The sequence below is a fragment of the Hylobates moloch genome, unplaced genomic scaffold (genome assembly GCF_009828535.3).
Source record: "Hylobates moloch isolate HMO894 unplaced genomic scaffold, HMol_V3 SCAFFOLD_22, whole genome shotgun sequence".
NCBI lineage: Eukaryota > Metazoa > Chordata > Mammalia > Primates > Hylobatidae > Hylobates > Hylobates moloch.
In genome coordinates this window covers 17,953,349-17,972,698 of record NW_026652297.1, presented here as the reverse complement: position 1 = coordinate 17,972,698, position 19,350 = coordinate 17,953,349, and the positions used below count along the sequence as shown (strand labels likewise).

The 19,350-nt window shown below is 37.9% G+C and overlaps 1 protein-coding gene across 3 annotated transcripts in view; it reads left to right on the top strand.

The window, feature by feature from the left end:
* The window catches only part of DNAJC13 (DnaJ heat shock protein family (Hsp40) member C13), a 118,902-nt gene that overhangs the window by 94,023 nt on the left and 5,529 nt on the right, over positions 1-19,350 (top strand). For all 3 annotated transcript variants that reach the window (XR_009211574.1, XM_032143441.2, XM_058433394.1), the window contains 10 exons: positions 1,274-1,373; positions 3,125-3,199; positions 3,407-3,519; positions 8,821-8,990; positions 9,151-9,193; positions 9,536-9,709; positions 11,596-11,775; positions 12,126-12,266; positions 14,168-14,311; positions 16,909-17,008. Coding sequence is in view for 2 of the 3 variants with exons in the window: in XM_032143441.2 (XP_031999332.1) it covers positions 1,274-1,373; positions 3,125-3,199; positions 3,407-3,519; positions 8,821-8,990; positions 9,151-9,193; positions 9,536-9,709; positions 11,596-11,775; positions 12,126-12,266; positions 14,168-14,311; positions 16,909-17,008 (1,240 nt within the window). In the remaining variant the exon portion in view is untranslated. The remainder of the gene's footprint in view (positions 1-1,273; positions 1,374-3,124; positions 3,200-3,406; positions 3,520-8,820; positions 8,991-9,150; positions 9,194-9,535; positions 9,710-11,595; positions 11,776-12,125; positions 12,267-14,167; positions 14,312-16,908; positions 17,009-19,350) is intronic.

The following is a 19,350-nucleotide window of genomic DNA, read 5'->3' as shown; positions in this document are numbered from 1 at the left end:
AAAGCGGTTCTCTTTCTGTTATGCGTTAGGGCTTGGGATAGTGTTGCACAGTGTCAAGTATGGGTTAAGGAATGGGCTTTACTGGGAAAGCTTAGAAGCCACACATCAGCAAGATGATACAGGGTTTCTGATTGCTGTGTTCACGTGGAGACATACTGAGGCCATATCTGTTGGCTACATACTGTGAGTTTGCATTCCAGAGGAGTGATCCTTGTCCCTCCCCCTCAGTTGAAACTCCCTTCTTACAAATCTAGTACAAAAGCTACCTTTTCTGTGAGAGTTACAGACACACACCTGGGTGTGCTGCTGTTATAGGAGTTGCCTAAAAAAGCCAACTGCCAGAACCCATGGGTCTTATTAAGAGTCCAAGAGAAGTTGGAGTCCCCTTGTTCAGGATATTGAAGCCACTGGTTGCGTAGGATGCTGTTTAGATGTAGCCTTTTCTTCTGAGAGAAGCAAGAAGTCCCTAGTCACAAGTAGTTCTTTGCCCAGGCAACCCACACTTCCCAGGATTATTTCTGAGATCTTGCTCTTTGTAACACACACAGTTTATTGCAAAGAAGACCAAATGCAACCCTGCAGTAACAGGTATATAGATGGTTTATGAATAATTTGTGTAACATGTTCTTAGATAACATTTTGGCTTAAAACAGATTTTTAATAGAATAAAAAACTTTAAATTGGTCAAAAAGCTTAACAAGCCAAGTTATTTAAATTGAAAAACATGTTTTCCTACTTAATTCCTTCAAGCATCTTGTAACTTTTTATATAAACGTCATTAAATCTAGGATATGTTGCACTGAGATGCTGACCAATGATGTTTAGATGTATACTCTAAAAGATTTGAGTGGTCATCCTTTCTGAAAGAAAAACATACCTATTTCTTTATAATAGAAAAATAACCCCAATCTGTTGTGCTGGGTACTGAAGACATTTGCTTTTTTCCTCTAAAAGTAAAAGAAAATCCCAGTAGTGAGAATCATTATTTTCCTAATCACCAGCCCCTACCCAAACTCTGTAATTGGAAAACACTGTAGTATATACCTTAGTTCTGGAGCATGTATGTGTATAGGATTGAAGGCTTCTTAGAAACCTCAAGATATTATTTCCAAAGAGATTAATAAAGGCAATCTTTTAAAATTAAACTCTTATCTAAAAACTAAATGTTTCGTCCCCCAAACATTTGTCTCACTTGTACAGTCTATATGACTTAATTTGATTTAGGTTCAAAATTATTTCTGAAACTTTTACTATCCTGTTGATTAATTTTCAGGTTGTGAATATAGTGACATCTAACCAAGACTGTGTCAACAATATTGCTGAATCAATGGTTTTGTCCAGTTTATTGGCTCTTCTACATTCATTGCCATCAAGTATGTATACAGATGGAATTTTGGAAACCATAGCAAGATTAGCCCATGGAAGGGATTTGTTGCATATTTGATACAAAACCTCAAACAAATGTCATCTATGTTTAGTTTTAAAGTGTTCTTTACACTAGATTTGTCTTCCTAATAATGTTTTACATAGGTTACTGTCTTGCATTTCCCATGTCAAAAGTTAAAAATTGGGGGTGAGAGAGGTCCAAAACCAATGGAAAATAACCTGGGATTTTCAGTTTGTTGAGATCTACACGTGGGTAATTGAGAATTAACTAATATTTCATGGTTTACTAAACGTAAGTAATTTTGGATGATAGAAAACATGCTTAAGATACAGATGGCCTTGTATTCAGCTTAGTGTTCAAATCGGTGTACTTTGTCTTTTGCTGATTTGATATTAATAAGATAAAATACCAAGGTGGTTTAAAAAATATACCAACCTTATTTCCTGAACACAGCCTGCCCTAATCTATACAATTACCTAGTCTAATAGTTTGTAGTTGTGCTAAAACCGACCCTGAGATTGCTTTTCAAAGGCAGGAATATTGAGTTTGTAGGCAATTACGATATAACTCCAAACTCACCAGTAACCAGAATACATTGCTTAGTTGGCTTTGCCAATCCCTTTGAAGTCATGTTAATCTTGAATTCATGTCTGTCCACCTCCTTAAGAGAAGGAACCATGACATTCATCTTATATACCAGTGGCTTGCTTATGTTTGGTGTTTATGTTTGGTAAATTGAGTTGAATTTCCATGGAAATTTTTTTTCTTCAATACATGATATGCTTGAAACAGGTCTTTAAAATGGCAGCTTTGTAAAGTCATTTGCAGATTGTTTTTTATCATACCTGCAACCTTAGTTGGTTTTCCTTTTTTCTTGGTTTTCAGTAGCTTTGTGAGACTTCAAACAATGTAAAACTAAACTGGTTGGTGAAGTAAAGGATGTTATGGAACTCATAATTTTTGAAAGTATAACTTTATACTTATATAGTCCAGTCAATATTTTAATCTTACAGGGAAAATAGCTGGCATTCAGATATTTTAGCCTACTCTCTATCATTCAGATTTCAGACTAAATTATCTTACACTGTTTGCTAAGGTACATTGTTACTGTTCTTGTTGTTTTCATCTCAGCCTAATACTTTGCAGCCTCTACCTTATTTGCCAACACTTTATTCCTTTGGCAACCTGTCATTCCCATTTGACTCTAGAAGAGTTAAGTCCAGTAACCTATACTTGCATATAGTATGGTAGTGACTGGGTGAGAGGCACACAGGCTTTGTCCAGAAGGATGGAATTATATCTTAGAATGCAACCCGGTCTTACAACTACTGCTTCCTACTTTTTCCCTCAAGACAGTGGCACCAGGTAAAAATCTTAGATGCCTGATTAGAGTGTCCTCTGGGTATCAGGAAATTAGAAGATTTTTGGATGTGCAGTGCACAATGAGGTAGGAAGACAGGGTTTTATAGTGGTTATGAGTATGGACTTTGGAGTCAGACCTGCATTCAAAACTCAACTATACCACTTATTAGCTGTGAGACCTTGGGCAGGTTAAACTGGGTGTCAGCTTCCTCACTCATAACATGGCCATGAAAATACCTGTCTCACTGGTTATTATGAAGATTAAATATGACATCCTGTGTAGAACATCTAGTTAAGTGCCTGGCACAGAGCCGGTGCCAAGTAAATATAAGCTAACCTGATGATGCATTCCTTGAAATGTCTTTTACTCTGCAGGTCGTCAGCTTGTTCTGGAAACTCTTTATGCTTTGACATCGAGTACAAAAATAATCAAAGAAGCAATGGCAAAGGGTAATGTATAGAGTGCTTTCATAGCTAATCATGCGCAATATAATGAAGCTTATTTTGAGCTGCATTTTACAGCCTGGTAAACTAGAAGAATGCTTTGGAATGTTTACAGTTTTTAAAAACTACATTGAGTTGAAATATGGTTGAAAATGAATTCTGATTAGAAAAGTCAAATTCTTTATAAGCACTAATTCTCTTTTTCCTTCATAGGTGCTTTGATCTATTTACTGGATATGTTCTGCAATTCAACACATCCACAGGTTCGAGCCCAAACAGCAGAACTTTTTGCCAAAATGACAGCAGATAAACTAATAGGTCCAAAGGTAGGCACAAAATAAGTTCTTGAAAGGAAATTAATTATTAAAGCATTGTTACTTTGATACTGATTTCAAGAAGTTTACTGAAATCTGAGATGGTGAGGATAAGGAAAAGATGTGATGTGAAAGTTGGAAAATTGACATTCTGGGAATTGTTCCTATATATTACTGTTTGAGAAAACTAGAGTCAGGGCAGGCTGTACTGGAATTGAAAAGTCTTAAGAGAATGTTTGGATTATGATGATAAACTGTTCATCTCCCTCGAAGACAGAACAAAAAGTATATCAAGACTATGACAGAAGATAGGTTAGACTTTGACACTACAAGGATTGGCCTTTGGAAATAGCTAGTGAAGGAGATGGTGGTTTGTGTCTTTTACATTCCACACCTGAATTATTTAGGACATGCCACCCTCAGCAGTGAATTCATATATAGGGACGTGAGTGTAATACCACCTCTGGCTTCCAACTCTGCAGGGAGATCTTTTATTCCAAATCTGGAGATAACCGGATGATCTCTGTATCCATGGTCCAGTTTGGAGAGCAGGAACCTGTTAAAACAATAGTTCTGAATAGAATTTCATTCAGGTGCAAGTGGTATCAATATCCCTTTATTTTGTTACTAAGTCAGTTTCACAAGTAGTACTCACTGAAGAATCCTCTGTGCCTGCCCACAAAGTAGCACCTTAGTCATAGGGAGAACCCTGACATAGGAAGAAACATTCAGTCATAGGGAGAACTGAATCAGAGTTTGATTCAGTAGATCTAGGGTGGGGCCCAGGAGTCTCCATTCTTAACATGCTTCCACAGTGATTCTTTTGAAGCCTATTAGGACTGATATTTAGGGATCATTATTCAAGCAAGTCCACAAAGGCACTTTGGGTAAGGAGGAGGCTAAGGTCCCCTACCTCTATCTAAAGCCAGGGTGGCTTCCTTTGTACACATTGTGTCTCCATGTAAAGTTCAGTTTGGAAAAAAGAAGTCCAAGGCTAATTAAACACTTTTACATTAATAAAACAAATTAGATTCAGTTGTTTTCTTGCTCGATCTCTCAGTCTAGGTATTGAGAATCTGTCATAGGACCTAAAACAGTTTTACTTTAGTAATTAGTTAATAGTCTTCAGCAGGGTTGATGAGACAAGCAAGATTACATTTGGAAGCCTACAGGAGGGTCTATAAAATAGTTAATATTGAATTTCCTTAAAGCTAGAGCTAGGTAGCACATAACTGTAATATCTAATATTAGTTTTTTTGTTTTTTGTTTTTGTTTTTTTGTTTTTTTTTTTTTTGATTCGGAGTCTCGCTCTGTCGCCCAGGCTGGAGTGCAGTGGCACAATCTCGGCTCACTGCAAGCTCTGCCTCCCGGGTTCACGCCATTCTCCTGCCTCAGCCTCCCGAGTAGCTGGGACTACAGGCGCCCGCCACCATGCCCAGCTAATTTTTTGCATTTTTAGTAGAAACGGGGTTTCACCGTGTTAGCCAGGATAGTCTCGATCTCCTGACCTCATGATCCACCCGCCTCTGCCTCCCAAAGTGCTGGGATTACAGGCGTGAGCCACTGCGCCCGGCCGACATGTGTTTTTATTAGGAGTGGAATTTCTGGGTCATATGGTAACATTATATTAAACCTTTTGAGGAATTGTCAGATTGTTTTCCAAAGTGGCTCTACCATTTTACATTCCCCTAGCAATGTATTTATCATCTTCTTCTCTAACACCTATTGTATCTTTTATTACAACCATCCTAGTAGGTATGATGTGTTATATCATGGTTTCGATCTGCATTTCCCTGGTGGCTAATGTTTTCATGTGCTTATTGGCCATTTGTACAACTTTTTAAGAGAAATGTTTATTTACATCCTTCACTAATTTTTAAATTGAGATTATCTTTTTATCACTGAGTTGTAATTGTTATGTTTTAGATACTAGTCCCTTATTATAGATGTGATTTTCAAGTATTTTTTCACATTTCCCTGATTGTTTCTCCACTTCCTTGGTGGTGCCCTTTGAAGCACAAAAATTTTTAATTTTGAGGAGATCCAGTTTATTTTTTGTTTGGCTTGTTCTTTTGATGTCATATCTAAGAAACCATTTCCTAATCCAAGGTTACAAAGATTTATGGCTATGTTTTCTCCTCAGTTTTATAGTATTAGCTCTTAGGTTTATGTTTTTGATCCATTTGAGTTAATTTTTATCCATGGTGTGAGATAGGGGTGGGTCAGTAAACTTTTTCTATAAAGGGCTTCATGCTGCTGACGAAGACATACCCAACACTGGGCAATTTACAAAAGAAAGAGGTTTATTGGACTTACATCTCCACGTGGCTGGGGAGGCCTCACAATCATGGTGGAAGGTGAATGGCATGTCTCACATGGCAGCAGATGAGAGAGGAGAAACTGTGCAGGGAAACCTCCCTTTTTAAAACCATCAGATCCCTTGAGACTTACTATCACGAGAACAGAACAGCACGAGAAAGACCTGCCCCTGTGATTCAGTTACCTCTCACCGTGTCCCTCCCACAACATGTGGAAATTCAAGATGACATTTGGGTGGTGACACAGCCAAACCATATCAAAGGACCATATAGTCAATATTCTATCCTTTGTGGAGCATGTGATCTCTGTTACAAATATTGAGTTCTTCTGTTGTGACAGGAAAATAGCTATGGACAGTAAATGAACAAATGGATGTGGCTGTGTTCAAACAAAACTTTATATCAAAAATAGATGGCAGGCCAGATGTGACCCCTTGTTTACCAGCCCTTGTTCTAGAATAGCTGAGTAACCTGAACATAACTGAAGATTTATGGTCACAGTATTTGCCTTATGTAAGTTTTTTGCTCAAATGTTTAATAGTATACACACCAGTGAGTAATAAACTTACATAGTTCTTAGCATTTGAAATGCTTTAAACATCCTGGTAAACTTTGCTTTAATACTGCTTTTTACAGATGATAGACTTGGGTCATTCATTAAATTGAATTAAATTAGAATACTAAACAAGCATTCTCAGAAATCCGATAGGAAGAGACTTTTGATTTTGTACAGCTGGTCAAATAATGTGCCTTTTTTAAAAGTATCAGATGACAGGTTAGATTAAATAAATTTAGAAATGAAAGGACTCAAGACAGTTATCCTAAATACAATTAAAGTTTGCTTTCATATCAATTTGATAAGACTCATAAATATAGCTCTTAAATAAGACATTTGAAATTCACCCAACTGGTCAATAGATGATTTCTGTAGCAGTCACTTACAAATGCAGCTTATTACAAGCATATAGTTCACTTCTAAAAAGGTTATTACTTCAAATTTAGTTTGCTTGCCATAAAAATTTCAATTTTTGTTTCAAGCTGCAAAATATTTTAAAATAGGTTAGTTATTAGGAGTTCTTTTAAATACTGGTCTATAATGAAATCTGTTAAGACATATCAGATATTTCTGCCCTAAAATTTATGTGGAATGATTACAACAGTGATTCTTATTAGACAGCTAAGTATATTTCAGAAGACGATTTTGTTAAAAACCTTAAACACAACAGTCAGGTACAGTGACTCATGCCTGTAATCCCAGCTATTCAGGAGGCTGAGGCAGGAGGATTGCTTAAGGCCAGGAGTTCAAGACCAACCTGGGTGAGGTAGAGAGACCCCATCTCTTAAAAACAAACAAACAAACAAACAAAAAAGGTTAGAAGTTAGCCAAGCATAGTTAGCTACTAACCATCTTAGCTACTCAGGAGGCTAAGTAGGGAGGATTACTTAAGCCCAGGTGTTCGAGGTTGCAGTGAGCTATGATCACACCACTGGACACCAGCCTGGTGACAGAGTGAGACCCTGTCCAAAAAAAAAAGATAAAAAGCAACAATAAGCAGTTGTATTAAAGGTGAAGTAATTGGCCAGATATAGCAAGATGGCAGCATAACGTTCTGAGCAAAACGCTTGCTTTATGAATCACAGATCACTGACTTAATGACTGAGTAACTTGTCTGTCTTTAGCTCCACAGTGAAAAAATTGAAATAAATGACCTTTAAATCCCACTCTGACTTTTAGGTGCCTCTTTGACATGTACTTCTCTGGTCTTTGTGAGAATGAACTACTAGGGGCAGATATACCACAGTGAGCAGGTCAAGCATTGTTCTTATACTCAGGGAGCTCATGACCAAGAAGAAGGACATACTTAATCATTTTGTCTACCTTCTCTTGTCCGCTGTAGAGTTTAATTATATTTCAGCACAATACTCTCATCATATTTAGGGAATATAGGAAGAAATAAGCCTGTGAAACCTATTGTTGAGTTTACATTGATGGTATTACTTAATATATAACAAATGCCCTTCCATGGGAACCCCAGGAGAAATTGCTTTTTTCCTCCAGAAACAGTTGGGTGTCTCTGAAGCAACTGACATGATTTTATTTTGTGGGTGTTCTGTTATGTAACTGAAATTTAGTTCATTGGCTGCTAGGAAATTCAGAGCTAAATTTGTAGTATATCTCTGGCAGTTATGGAGCTTTTTATGTTTCTTTCGTGTACTGACTTCATGTTAGTCTTCATTTATTCAAGTATTTAAGCATCTGTGATGTGCCAGGGGCTGAGAATACAAGCAGTGAGTAAGAAAGATTGGGCCTAGAGAGTTTCCGTAAGACAAGATTTGAGCCCAGAATTTGACACGGAGAAGAGATAAACGTGATGATCTGAAGGAAAAACACTTTCCCAACCCTCATTTTTCCCTTTGCCCCAAGCCTCACATGAATTTTCATTTTGTCTGTATGTATATGCTAGATGTATTTTTTAAAAGCTGCTTTTTAAATCCTTTCTGGAAAAAGACACAGTATAACATAAAACATGCAGCAAAATAAATGTGCTAGAAAATACTTGTAAGACAGAGGTAGAATGAGAAAAATTAGTTTGTGCGGGCAGGGGCTGTAAGAGAGAGTTGGAAGGGACAGGTCTGGCTAAGGGCATTCTGCATATGTAAGGCAAGACCTACAAGGTGTGCTCTGGGAACTTTACCATACTAGTGATACTGAGGCAGGGGGTGAAAATGAAACTTTTTTTGGTCACCATGGCAGAACAGAAAAAAATGAAATTTGATAGGTAAGTAGGATCAGGTCGTACCGAGTCTTATTTAAAGGTACCTTTGCATAAACCGAGGATTATCTTTTTCACTCCAGAACTTTTAGGTAATGGTTATGGCCCACATAAGTCATAACACAAATTATACTGATGTTCTATCTTATTAGCAAAATACAAACAAAATATTGAGGTGTTTCCAGTAGGTGTCTTTTTCATTCTCAAACCTCCTCCTACAGGTTCGAATCACGTTAATGAAATTTCTACCAAGCGTTTTCATGGATGCTATGAGAGACAATCCTGAAGCTGCTGTACATATTTTTGAAGGAACTCATGAAAATCCTGAGTTAATTTGGAATGATAATTCCAGAGATAAAGTGTCCACAACAGTTAGGGAAATGATGCTAGAGTAAGTAAAAACAAAGGTAATAATTTATAGCCTTTAAATAAAATCACTGGGAAGGGCAAACATTTCTTTCTATGCCCATCACCTCTAAAACGTATGCTAAAGGTTAATGAAAATGTATTTTGTGACTGAAGTTTGGTATCCATCCCTTTTTCTCCCCCAGGCACTTTAAAAATCAGCAGGACAACCCTGAGGCAAACTGGAAGGTAAAATATACTTTTATTTTACATCTTATTTTCTGTTGATTTTAGTTGTTTTCACTTTCTACTGAGTCAGTTTAATGCTGACCTGTAACTACTTTGTCATCAAGACTCTTAGGTATTCCCCTGGAAAATAAGGCTTCAAACATAAAAATTGGAATACTTACTTTCGAAGTTAGTAAGAGCACCCTTTCTGAACTTTATTAAGAAAAAATAAAACTCATAATTTGATTATATTAATGGCTATTTGTGGACTGGTTAACATTATAAACAATTCTTTAATATGGTGTGCATTTCTAGCTTCAAGATTATTAAGTGACTTGACTGTGGTTCTTTCTCTATTTAAAGTTGCCTGAAGATTTTGCTGTGGTGTTTGGAGAAGCAGAGGGTGAACTTGCTGTTGGAGGAGTCTTCTTGAGGATCTTTATTGCACAGCCAGCCTGGGTTCTAAGAAAGCCTAGAGAATTTCTTATTGCACTGTTAGAAAAATTAACTGAGCTCCTAGAGAAGAACAATCCTCATGTAAGCTTCAGTCAAAAGCAAAACATTTCAAAGACTTGGCTAACTAGACTGATGGTGTTTCTCTTACAACCTTATTCACAAAGACCATGAATTAGGAATTGGCCAGCTCTTTCAATATAGCAGCCACATTTAAACCCACATATGCCCCTCCATCATTTTTTTGCCATGTTCAAAAGTGAAGCTCTTTAGTATGTTTATGAACCAAAGTTAGAGATACCTATTATTGAGAGGATGCTATTTCTAACAATTACAGAAGCCCTAAAAGAAGGTTTTTACTGTCCATCTCTAATGAATATGTAATTTTAAGGAGAAACCTGTGTGTTCGGTGTTCCTCTGAGAGTGTGTTCTGCTTGGGCATGTGCTGCACTCTACTTTGTGTATATGGCAGAGATAACCCTAGTCAAAGAAATTGACAGAAGAGTAGTAACTATGTGGTTGAATCCTGTCTCTGTGGCTGAGGCTGCCAGGGAAGCAGGAGTGAGTGAAAATGTAGCTTTGGTCTTGGGTTTGGCAAGCCAAATACCCCGATAGTATATAAGATTTTGTCTTTCAAAGTCTTTGTTTTCAGAAGTTTTAAGATTGTGTTGAGATTGAAGACAACTGACCTATATGATTGTTGTTTAAACAGGCTGGCTACAGAATAAGGTGATTAAGAGCCTGAGTGGTGTTATTTGATGGTCCCAGCCATACCACTGACCAGGTCTGTGACCTTGGGCAGTACCTCATGACTCTGCCTCAGTTGCTGCATTTATAGAATAGTCATAGCACCTGCCTCTGAGGCAGAGGGTCTAATGAGTTAATATATATATATAAAGAATGCTTAACATAATGTCTGGCACATTTCAAGTGCTTAGAAATTATTAGTTACTATCATTAGCTTAGTAAAACATGATTAGCTTGCCGAGTATTTACCAGTGCTCCTTTGCATAGTCATATTCCTCTAATAGGATTTCTACTACATACATAGTTTGCTTGGAAAATGCAGTCCTCAAAAGCTAAAACTTAGGGAAAGCACATAGCAGTTTCCTCCTATATCACCTTTCTTTTTGGACACATTCCAATTTTAATGTTAATTTAAGATGCATTTTATTATGGTTCTGGATGTGTGCATCTGGTGGTATAAGCTGAAGGTCTTTCCAATCCGTTATCCACAATAGAAAGTGCTTTGTGGGAGCCAGACGTGTTAAATAGTGGGATTTTTAATGAAACTGGGAAAAACATTTCACTAGTTCTGCATTCTCCTGGATTATTGTTCTGACACTAACATACCTGCAACATGGTCTAAAAATTTCTAGTAATATCATTTGGGACATGATCTCTTAAACCTGCAATAGAGGCCGGGTGCGGTGGCTCACGCCTGTAATCCCAGCACTTTGGGAGGCCAAGGCGGGCAGGTCACCTGAGGTCAGGAGTTCGAGACCAGCCTCAACATGGAGAAACCCCGTCTCTACTAAAAAAATACAAAATTAGCCGGGCGTGGTGGTGCATACCTGTAATCCCAGCTACTCGAGAGGCTGAGGCAGGAGAATTGCTTGAACCTGGGAGGCGGAGGTTGCGGTGAGCCGAGATTGCGCCATTGCACTCCAGCCTGGGCAACAAGAGCGAAACTCCGTCTCAAAAAAAAACCTGCAATAGAAATTAGGTATACCTAACCGAGTGAAATCCTGCTTAGATTAAAATAGCACATTCTTAAAGTCCTTTAGATTCATGCCTTTTATGAAAGAAAATGGGAAGTTCGTTGTTCTCTTAGGATTCGTGAATCTGTTTTCAAGTATCAGCACTTAGAACTTTTGAATCCCTAGTTTTGAACACCAAATACATTACCTTGGATATTTAGGACTGTATGAGTATTTTATAGTTGATTTATTTTTGTTTTACACCTGCAGGGAGAAACTCTGGAAACATTGACAATGGCAACAGTGTGTCTCTTCAGCGCACAACCTCAGCTGGCAGATCAGGTCCCACCATTGGGCCATCTTCCCAAAGTTATCCAGGCAATGAATCATAGGAACAATGCCATTCCTAAGAGTGCCATTCGGGTTATCCATGCCTTGTCTGAAAATGAGGTATTGATGAATACACTTAGTAGCTTATAAGCTCCAGAATTTATCTATGCTCCCTTCTTGACGGATATAAGTTGTAGTATTATATAAATCCCCTTTCTGCCATGTGTCTTTTTGCATACGAACCACATGGTATTTTATTAGTTTTGGGTTTATCAGAACTGGTATTTATCAAATCAGTTTTGATAAATACCAGTTTGGATGATATAATTAATAGATTAAATTTGGTTCAGTTCATTGTTAAACTGAAAGTAAGGGATTCTTTTTTACTTATTTACTTATTTTGTTATGGTATTTACCATGTTATATAAATATTGCCAGTCTACAAGTAACCTTCTCTTTTGGGCACTTAGCTGTGTGTTCGAGCCATGGCATCTTTAGAGACCATTGGCCCACTGATGAATGGAATGAAAAAGCGAGCAGATACTGTTGGTCTAGCCTGTGAAGCAATTAATCGAATGTTTCAGAAGGAGCAGAGTGAATTAGTAGCACAAGTAAGTGACTTTCTAGATTTAGCACTATTTTAGGAAGGCAAACATACTAAATAGATTTTTACCTATTTGGTACTGATTTGGTTTCCTTGACTTAAGGTTGGTGAGAGTTAACTTGTGAGTTTGTGTATACACAATTTTATATTTTATATATACATACACATACAGTAGTGTGTATAATACGTGTGTATATGTGTATGTATATGTACATGTATGTTTGTGTATGTACACACAGAAAAATGGGGCCAGCTGCCAATAGTCTTACCAACTTGAGAGTACTTTTATGGTGTATAAAATTTAAATTTTGGCTATCCATTGTACAATTAGCTTAGTAGCTTGCTTAGCTTGATTTGTAAAATGTGCTTCATCCTCTTTGGAAAAATTCATTCTGTTTATTTATTCCTTTGTTTCTTAAGTCATGTTTAAGAAACATGCCAAGATACTGCCTTTTTCAAAGAGACTATCCACCTAATGAAAACTGGACTTGGTGAATATCCATGTAGACAGATGTTGAAGGAACAAAAAAGATGCAATAAATTTAAAAACTTACAAAAGCGATCTTTCTAAAATGTAACTCAAAGAACAAATACCACATTATCTGACTTGTAAATCGAGTCTAAAACAAACTCATAGAAGCAGAGAGTAGAATGGTGATTACTAGAGGCTGGGGTTGGGGAGAATGGGAAAATGCTGGTCAAAAAGTACAAAGTTTCTGTTAGAAAGAATAAGGCTTTTAAGATCTATTGTGCATTATGTTGACTATAGTTAATAATACATTGTATATTTCAAAATTGTTAAGAGTAAATTTTAAATGTTTCCACAAAAAAATAAGTATTTGTAATGGTAGATATGCTGATTAGCTTGCTTTAATTATTCTGTGTTGTATGCATGTGTCATAACATCACTTTATTTCCCATAAATACATACAATAAAAAAAGTATTTAAATAGAATTCTGAAATATAACTTAGCCATTCTTCATCTTAAAAACCATTCAGTGGTTTCTCATTACCTGCCAGATGACTAAGTGACATCTGGAATCCTTAGCCAGAATACAAGGCCCTGCATCTTTATTATCTGGGCTTCCCAGTCTCCTAGCCCCTCAGCCTTACCCACTAGACCCTCATTGAGGCAAGTAGAGCTGTTGGGTACATCTCAAGGAGATATTGGATGCTCTGAGGTTCAGACTTATGATTGGCTTGAGGAGTTTGATGTGTAGGAAAGAACATGAGCTGGTACTACCACTTGTTGGCTCTCTGACCTTAGACATGATATTTAACCTTAAAATGCTCAGATTTCTCATCTGTTAAATAAGATTATGACTGTCTCACAAGGTTGTTATGTGAACAGTACCTGAAAAACGAGGTGCATTCACTAAATGTCTTTTATTTCTTCCTATTCCCTCTGAGTTTCAAAATGGATAATGAAAATTGTGACATTAGATTATTATTCAGCTTTTATTAGGCTGATAAGAAATGTACGATGACCACAAAGATTGATGTTTGAAGAAAATATGAAAAAATACTAATGTATTTCAGAGATTATTGCCTATTAATATAGTGTTAGTAGGGCAGGCAGCCCAGTATAGGGGCTAAAAGCTCAGGTTCTATGTTTTCTGGCTCCAGATACATATTTTAGTACTGCCCAGCTCTGTGATTATGAACATATTGTTTTACCCTCTGTGCATTAATTGAATAAAATAATTGATGTATAGCATTTAGAATGGTTAATGGACAGAATAAAATCTCATTAAATGAAAATGTCATTAGATACTTAAGCCTGTGTATGGCATTAAAATACGGTGCAACAGGCTGCCTTCCAGGTAGGTCCTGGGGGTAAAATTATTTCTTCAGTGGATGATTTGCATTTTTTCTGTGTGTTTATATATGCTTAATATTTCTTCTAGGCCCTGAAAGCAGATTTGGTTCCATACCTCTTAAAATTACTCGAAGGCATTGGCCTTGAAAACCTGGACAGCCCAGCAGCCACTAAGGCTCAGATTGTTAAAGCTCTCAAGGCAATGACTCGAAGTTTGCAGTATGGAGAACAGGTGAGTCTGCATAGAGGCAACTTTTGATATTCTGAAAGCCAGGGTCTTGGCCATGGATGGTCCACGTACCTGTGTTCAAGTTCCACTTACAGGTATGGTTCTGTTGGCTGTAACTGGAGAAGATCCAGAGCCCACGGATGGACTTGCATACCTGCCTCATAACTATATACTCAGTATTCAGGAGAATTCTTCTGGATAGTGATGGCATGTTGTCATTTCAGGAAGAAAAATGCTGGAAACCTTTAGCATGGAATATGCAGCATTTAGTGCTGCTTAAGATTAACTTTCAGCTCTAGGAGTTATTCATGGGTAGTGATAACCAAATTCATTAACCATCCCATAATGCTATTTTAAAAGATGTAGAACATCATTTTTGTTTTCATTTCTTTTCTTGCTGGTGCTTAAAAAGTGTTGGGTTTTTTTTTCTTTGGTCATGACTTTGTTTTTCCTATGTGTGTTAATGTATTTCAGCTGCACATATTTGCTGACTTCAGGCCTGTTGAGTAATTTTCCTCATTGGTTTTATTTTTATTATTTCCTCTAAGGAGTTCCTCATTCAGTGTTACTATATAGCCCCGTCTACTAATGCTCATTTTTTTTTATTGACATGAAATTTACATAGCATAAAATTAACCATTTTATGGTGAATAGTTAAGTGGCATTTAGGACATTAACAGTGTTGTGCAAACACCACCGTATCTAGTTCCAAAACATTTTCATCACCTCTGTACCCACTCAGCAGCTACTCTCCCTTTCTTCCTTCCCCCAACCTTTGGCACCCACCAATCTGTTTTCTGTCTCTGGATTTACCTCTTCTGCGTATTTCATGTAAATATAATCATACATGTGTCTATCTTGTCACTTAGCATGTTTTTAAGCATCATCCATGTTACCAATGCTTCATTTTTATGTCTAAATATGTCATTGTATGTAAATGCTCCAATTTGTTCATTAATCTATTGATGGACATTTGGGTTATTTCCCCTCCTAATGTTCTGTAGGTTTTAATTGACTTCAGCTACAGCTTTCCTGTAGTGAATTTACTGGATTTGTATGTTTCAAGTAAAGAAACATTTTTCATGCCATTGTCATTCTATTGATATGATCATTTAAGTGATTTAAAATGATATTAGGCGGGGCGTGGTGGCTCACGCCTGTAATCCCAGCACTTTGGGAGGCTGAGGCGGGCAGATCACGAGGTCAGGAGATCAAGACCATCTTGGCTAACACGGTGAAACCCCGTCTCTACTAAAAATACAAAAAATTAGCCAGGCGCGGTGGCAGGCGCCTGTAGTCTCAGCTACTCAGGAGGCTGAGGCAGGAGAATGGCATGAACCTGGGAGGCGGAGCTTGCAGTGAGCCGAGATAGCGCCACTGCAGTCCAGCCCGGGTGAAAGAGCGAGAGACTCTGTCTCCAACAAAAAAAAAAGAAAAGAAAGATACTAAAGAAGAGAGGCAGCATGTATTGGCTGCAGTCATTTACTGATGTGTTTTTAAAAGTATTTTCTTGGTTTTTGCCTATGAGTGTTCTAAACGCCAAGCAAAGGCTCTCCTGCGTACCACTTGCAGCAGTTGTCTTGTCTTTGACTTGCCTCAGGATTCCTGGTAATGAAATTAGCAAAGTAATCCTGACACCCACTTTCTACACCCAAGGGAGGGAAGGAAAGAGGTATAGTAGTTTCTAAATAGGAACACCCCTACCAGCTTTACAACTAATCACTTCCACTACTGCTTCTTTCTAGGGTTGGAGTAGGTGCCCCCCTCCCTTGGACTCACATGGTCCCCTTGTATAACCCTACTTTAATTCTTACCCCAAAATTATTTGACGCTGTCTCCCCTACTAGATTGTAAGCACTTCAGAGACAGTCTGTCTTTCTCATCTTTGTGTTCACTGTGCCTACCACATAAGAGGTGCTCAGTAAATACTTGATATGAACATTGATGTGCAAAAGATATTCACTAAGTTGGTATTTCCTGAATGTTTTGTCACACAGAAATGTCTTCCATCTTAGTTTAGTGCATATTCCCACACATGTATTATTTATACTCATATATGTGTATTTCAAGTATATACAAATACCCATTTTACTTCTGATACTCTGATGCTTTCTATATTGATCAATTTTGTTTTTTCAACAGCCCTCCTGATTGTTTCATAAACCTCTTTAGGTCACAGCTCATAATTTGAAAGACTGCTTTAAGTTTTAGCTCAATTTGGCAGTATCTTCTCCCCAAACTCCTTCCTCGGGAATAGCTTATCAGCCCATACACTGTCAGCCATCTGTTACTGTCACAAGAAAATACTCTGCATAGGTATCTTCCTCCTTGAATTACATATAAGTCAGTAATTGTAGGTTCAAATAAGAGTCCAGCTTTAGAGGGACGACTGACTTGAGGACTTCTTTGGGTCTGCCTTAATGAGATGTGTCTGGCATAGTGCCTGCTATGGAGTGGTTGATGAATGCTAGTTCTTGCTCCATATTTGGGTCTTTCCTCACTGGCCATCTTCCTTGTTGCTTTGGAAGTTGGCTTTTCTTTTTGTCTTCCAACATCCAGTCCTTGATTTTATGTTCAAAGGGCTTGTTTTACTTTCCTAGGTGAATGAAATCCTGTGTCGTTCTTCAGTCTGGAGTGCCTTCAAAGATCAGAAACATGATTTGTTCATTTCTGAGTCACAAACAGCAGGATACCTCACAGGTAAGCCATACCTAATTGGTTATCGTAAGACACCTGGCAGAAGCCACTTGGACCTTCCTTTTTCCCTAAATAGACTTAAAATTGTGTTCAGAGTGTTTCTTAGGCTACCAGCTGACCTTTCTTGGAGGTGCTATGAGCATGTAGTAGACCTCTGGTTTTAGCTTTAGATAGCATGCAAACTGTTGTTGTGTTGAATGGGTACTGACTAAAGCATGTATTTTGTTCAGTTTTGATCCAGTTAATTGGGTCATAGAATATATTTGGAGCATGTCTGTATTAAAGTATTTATCTTGTAAAGAGAATGAATAAGTATCTGCTGAGGAATATCAGTATCAGAAACATGATATCATCATTCCATATCTGTCAGAATAACAGATTAAAACTCCAAATATGTATAGTTGTATGTAAAAGATATTCTTGGCTAGGCGTGGTTGCTCACACCTATAATCCCAGCATTTTGGGAAGCCGAGGCGGGCAAATCACGAGGTCAGGAGATCGAGACCATCCTGTCTAACACAGTGAAACCCCGTCTCTACTAAAGATACAAAAAATTAGCCAGGCATGGTGGTGGGTGCCTGTAGTCCCAGCTACTCGGGAGGCTGAGGCAGGAGAATGGTGTGAACCCGGAGACAGAGCATGCAGTGAGCCAAGATCGTGCCACTGCACTCCAGCCTGGGCGACAGAACAAGACTCCGCCTCAAAAAAAAAAAAAAAAAAAAAGATATTCTCCTAAGTTTCCAGTGATTCGTTTATGGTTTTGCTAAATATTTAGGGTGTGTCGTTTTATGGGGGTGGAATACATAGGTATCATGAATGAAAGGATGTTTTACTGCTTTGGTTTCAAAAGATGTTATGTTTAAAACTCAGAACATTTGTTTGAAACACTAATTGCATAATTTTAGAATAGTCATTTTCATAAAGGCTTCAACATAAGAAAGTCAGACTGTTGCTGAATGCTAAAGAGGCAATATCTAGTCTGGTATAAAAGTTCTTAATTTGAAATTAACCTTAGGAATATGAGGCGGTTCTTGCTGTCTGCCTGAAATTGTAGTATATAAAAAGATGTCAGCCCTGTATTCTCTCCTAACCAAAGATGATAGAGATAAACTAAGAGAAAAAATTATCACCCAGGGTTTCTAAGCCATTGTAATTGTTTTAATCTTGATTGCTAGTATAGAAGTTTATAAAATCATAAAGACTCAATCTTGAATATTCAAAAGTAGAGGCTTTGGAGGAAATTTTACCTGGTTTTAATTTTAAACTTGGTGTGACACTTTTTTTTCTTCACCATAACCACTTTAATATTGACACTCCTAAAGCTGGAGCGGAGTCCTAAAATTTATAAACATGCAGTGCTTTGGCTACAGGTTCAGAACAGTGTCATAGGTTTTTATTTAACTTTTCCATCCCCTATCCCTCATATCTATGGAGAAAAATACCTAGACTGTGTTCTCAGTCTATCATATCTCTCTTCAGATTTGGTGTTAAAATTATAGCTTCTAAGTAGGAGTTTGTTCTTATAGGCACTATAAAAACTTTAGCTCTTTAGCCTATGTCCAAAAGTTTACATACCACATTTTCATGGCATTACATTCATTACTTTGTGTATAAGGATGGTATGATTGGAAAAAAAAAAAACTGCCTTATTTTTATTTTATTATTTGTTTTTTTTGAGACAGTCTCACTCTCTCACCCAGGCTGTAGTGCGGTGGTGCAACCTCAGCTCACTGCAACCTCTGCTCCCCAGATTCAAGTGATTCTCCTGCCTCACCTTCCCAAGTAGCTGGGATTACAGGCTTGTACCACCACACCCAGCTAATTTTTGTAATTATTAGTATTTTTTTTGATCCACCTACCTCGGCCTCCCAAAGTGCTGGGATTACAGGCGTGAGCCACCACACCACACCTGGCCCCCCCCCCCCTTTTTTTTTTTTTTTTTTTTTTCTCTGTCACCCAGGCTGGAGTGCAATGGAGCAATCTTGGTTCACTGCAAGGCTGGAGTGCTACAGCATGATCTCAGCTCACTGCAACCTTTGCCTCCTGGGTTCAAACGATTCTCCTGCCTCAGCCTCCCAAGTAGCTGGGATTACAGGTGTGCACCACCATTCCCGGCTAATTTTTGTATTTTTAGTAGAGATGGGGTTTTGCCATGTTGGCCAGGCTGGTCTCAGACTCCTGACCTGAAATGATCCATCCGCCTCGTACTCCCAAAGTCCTGGGATTACAGGCATGAGCCACTGCACCTGGTCAGCCTTATTTTTCTTAACTAAGAGTAAATTGGCCCTGAAGAAAAGTAATGTGTGTGTTAGAAGCTTCTCTACAGGAAAGCCTCTTCTAATTCT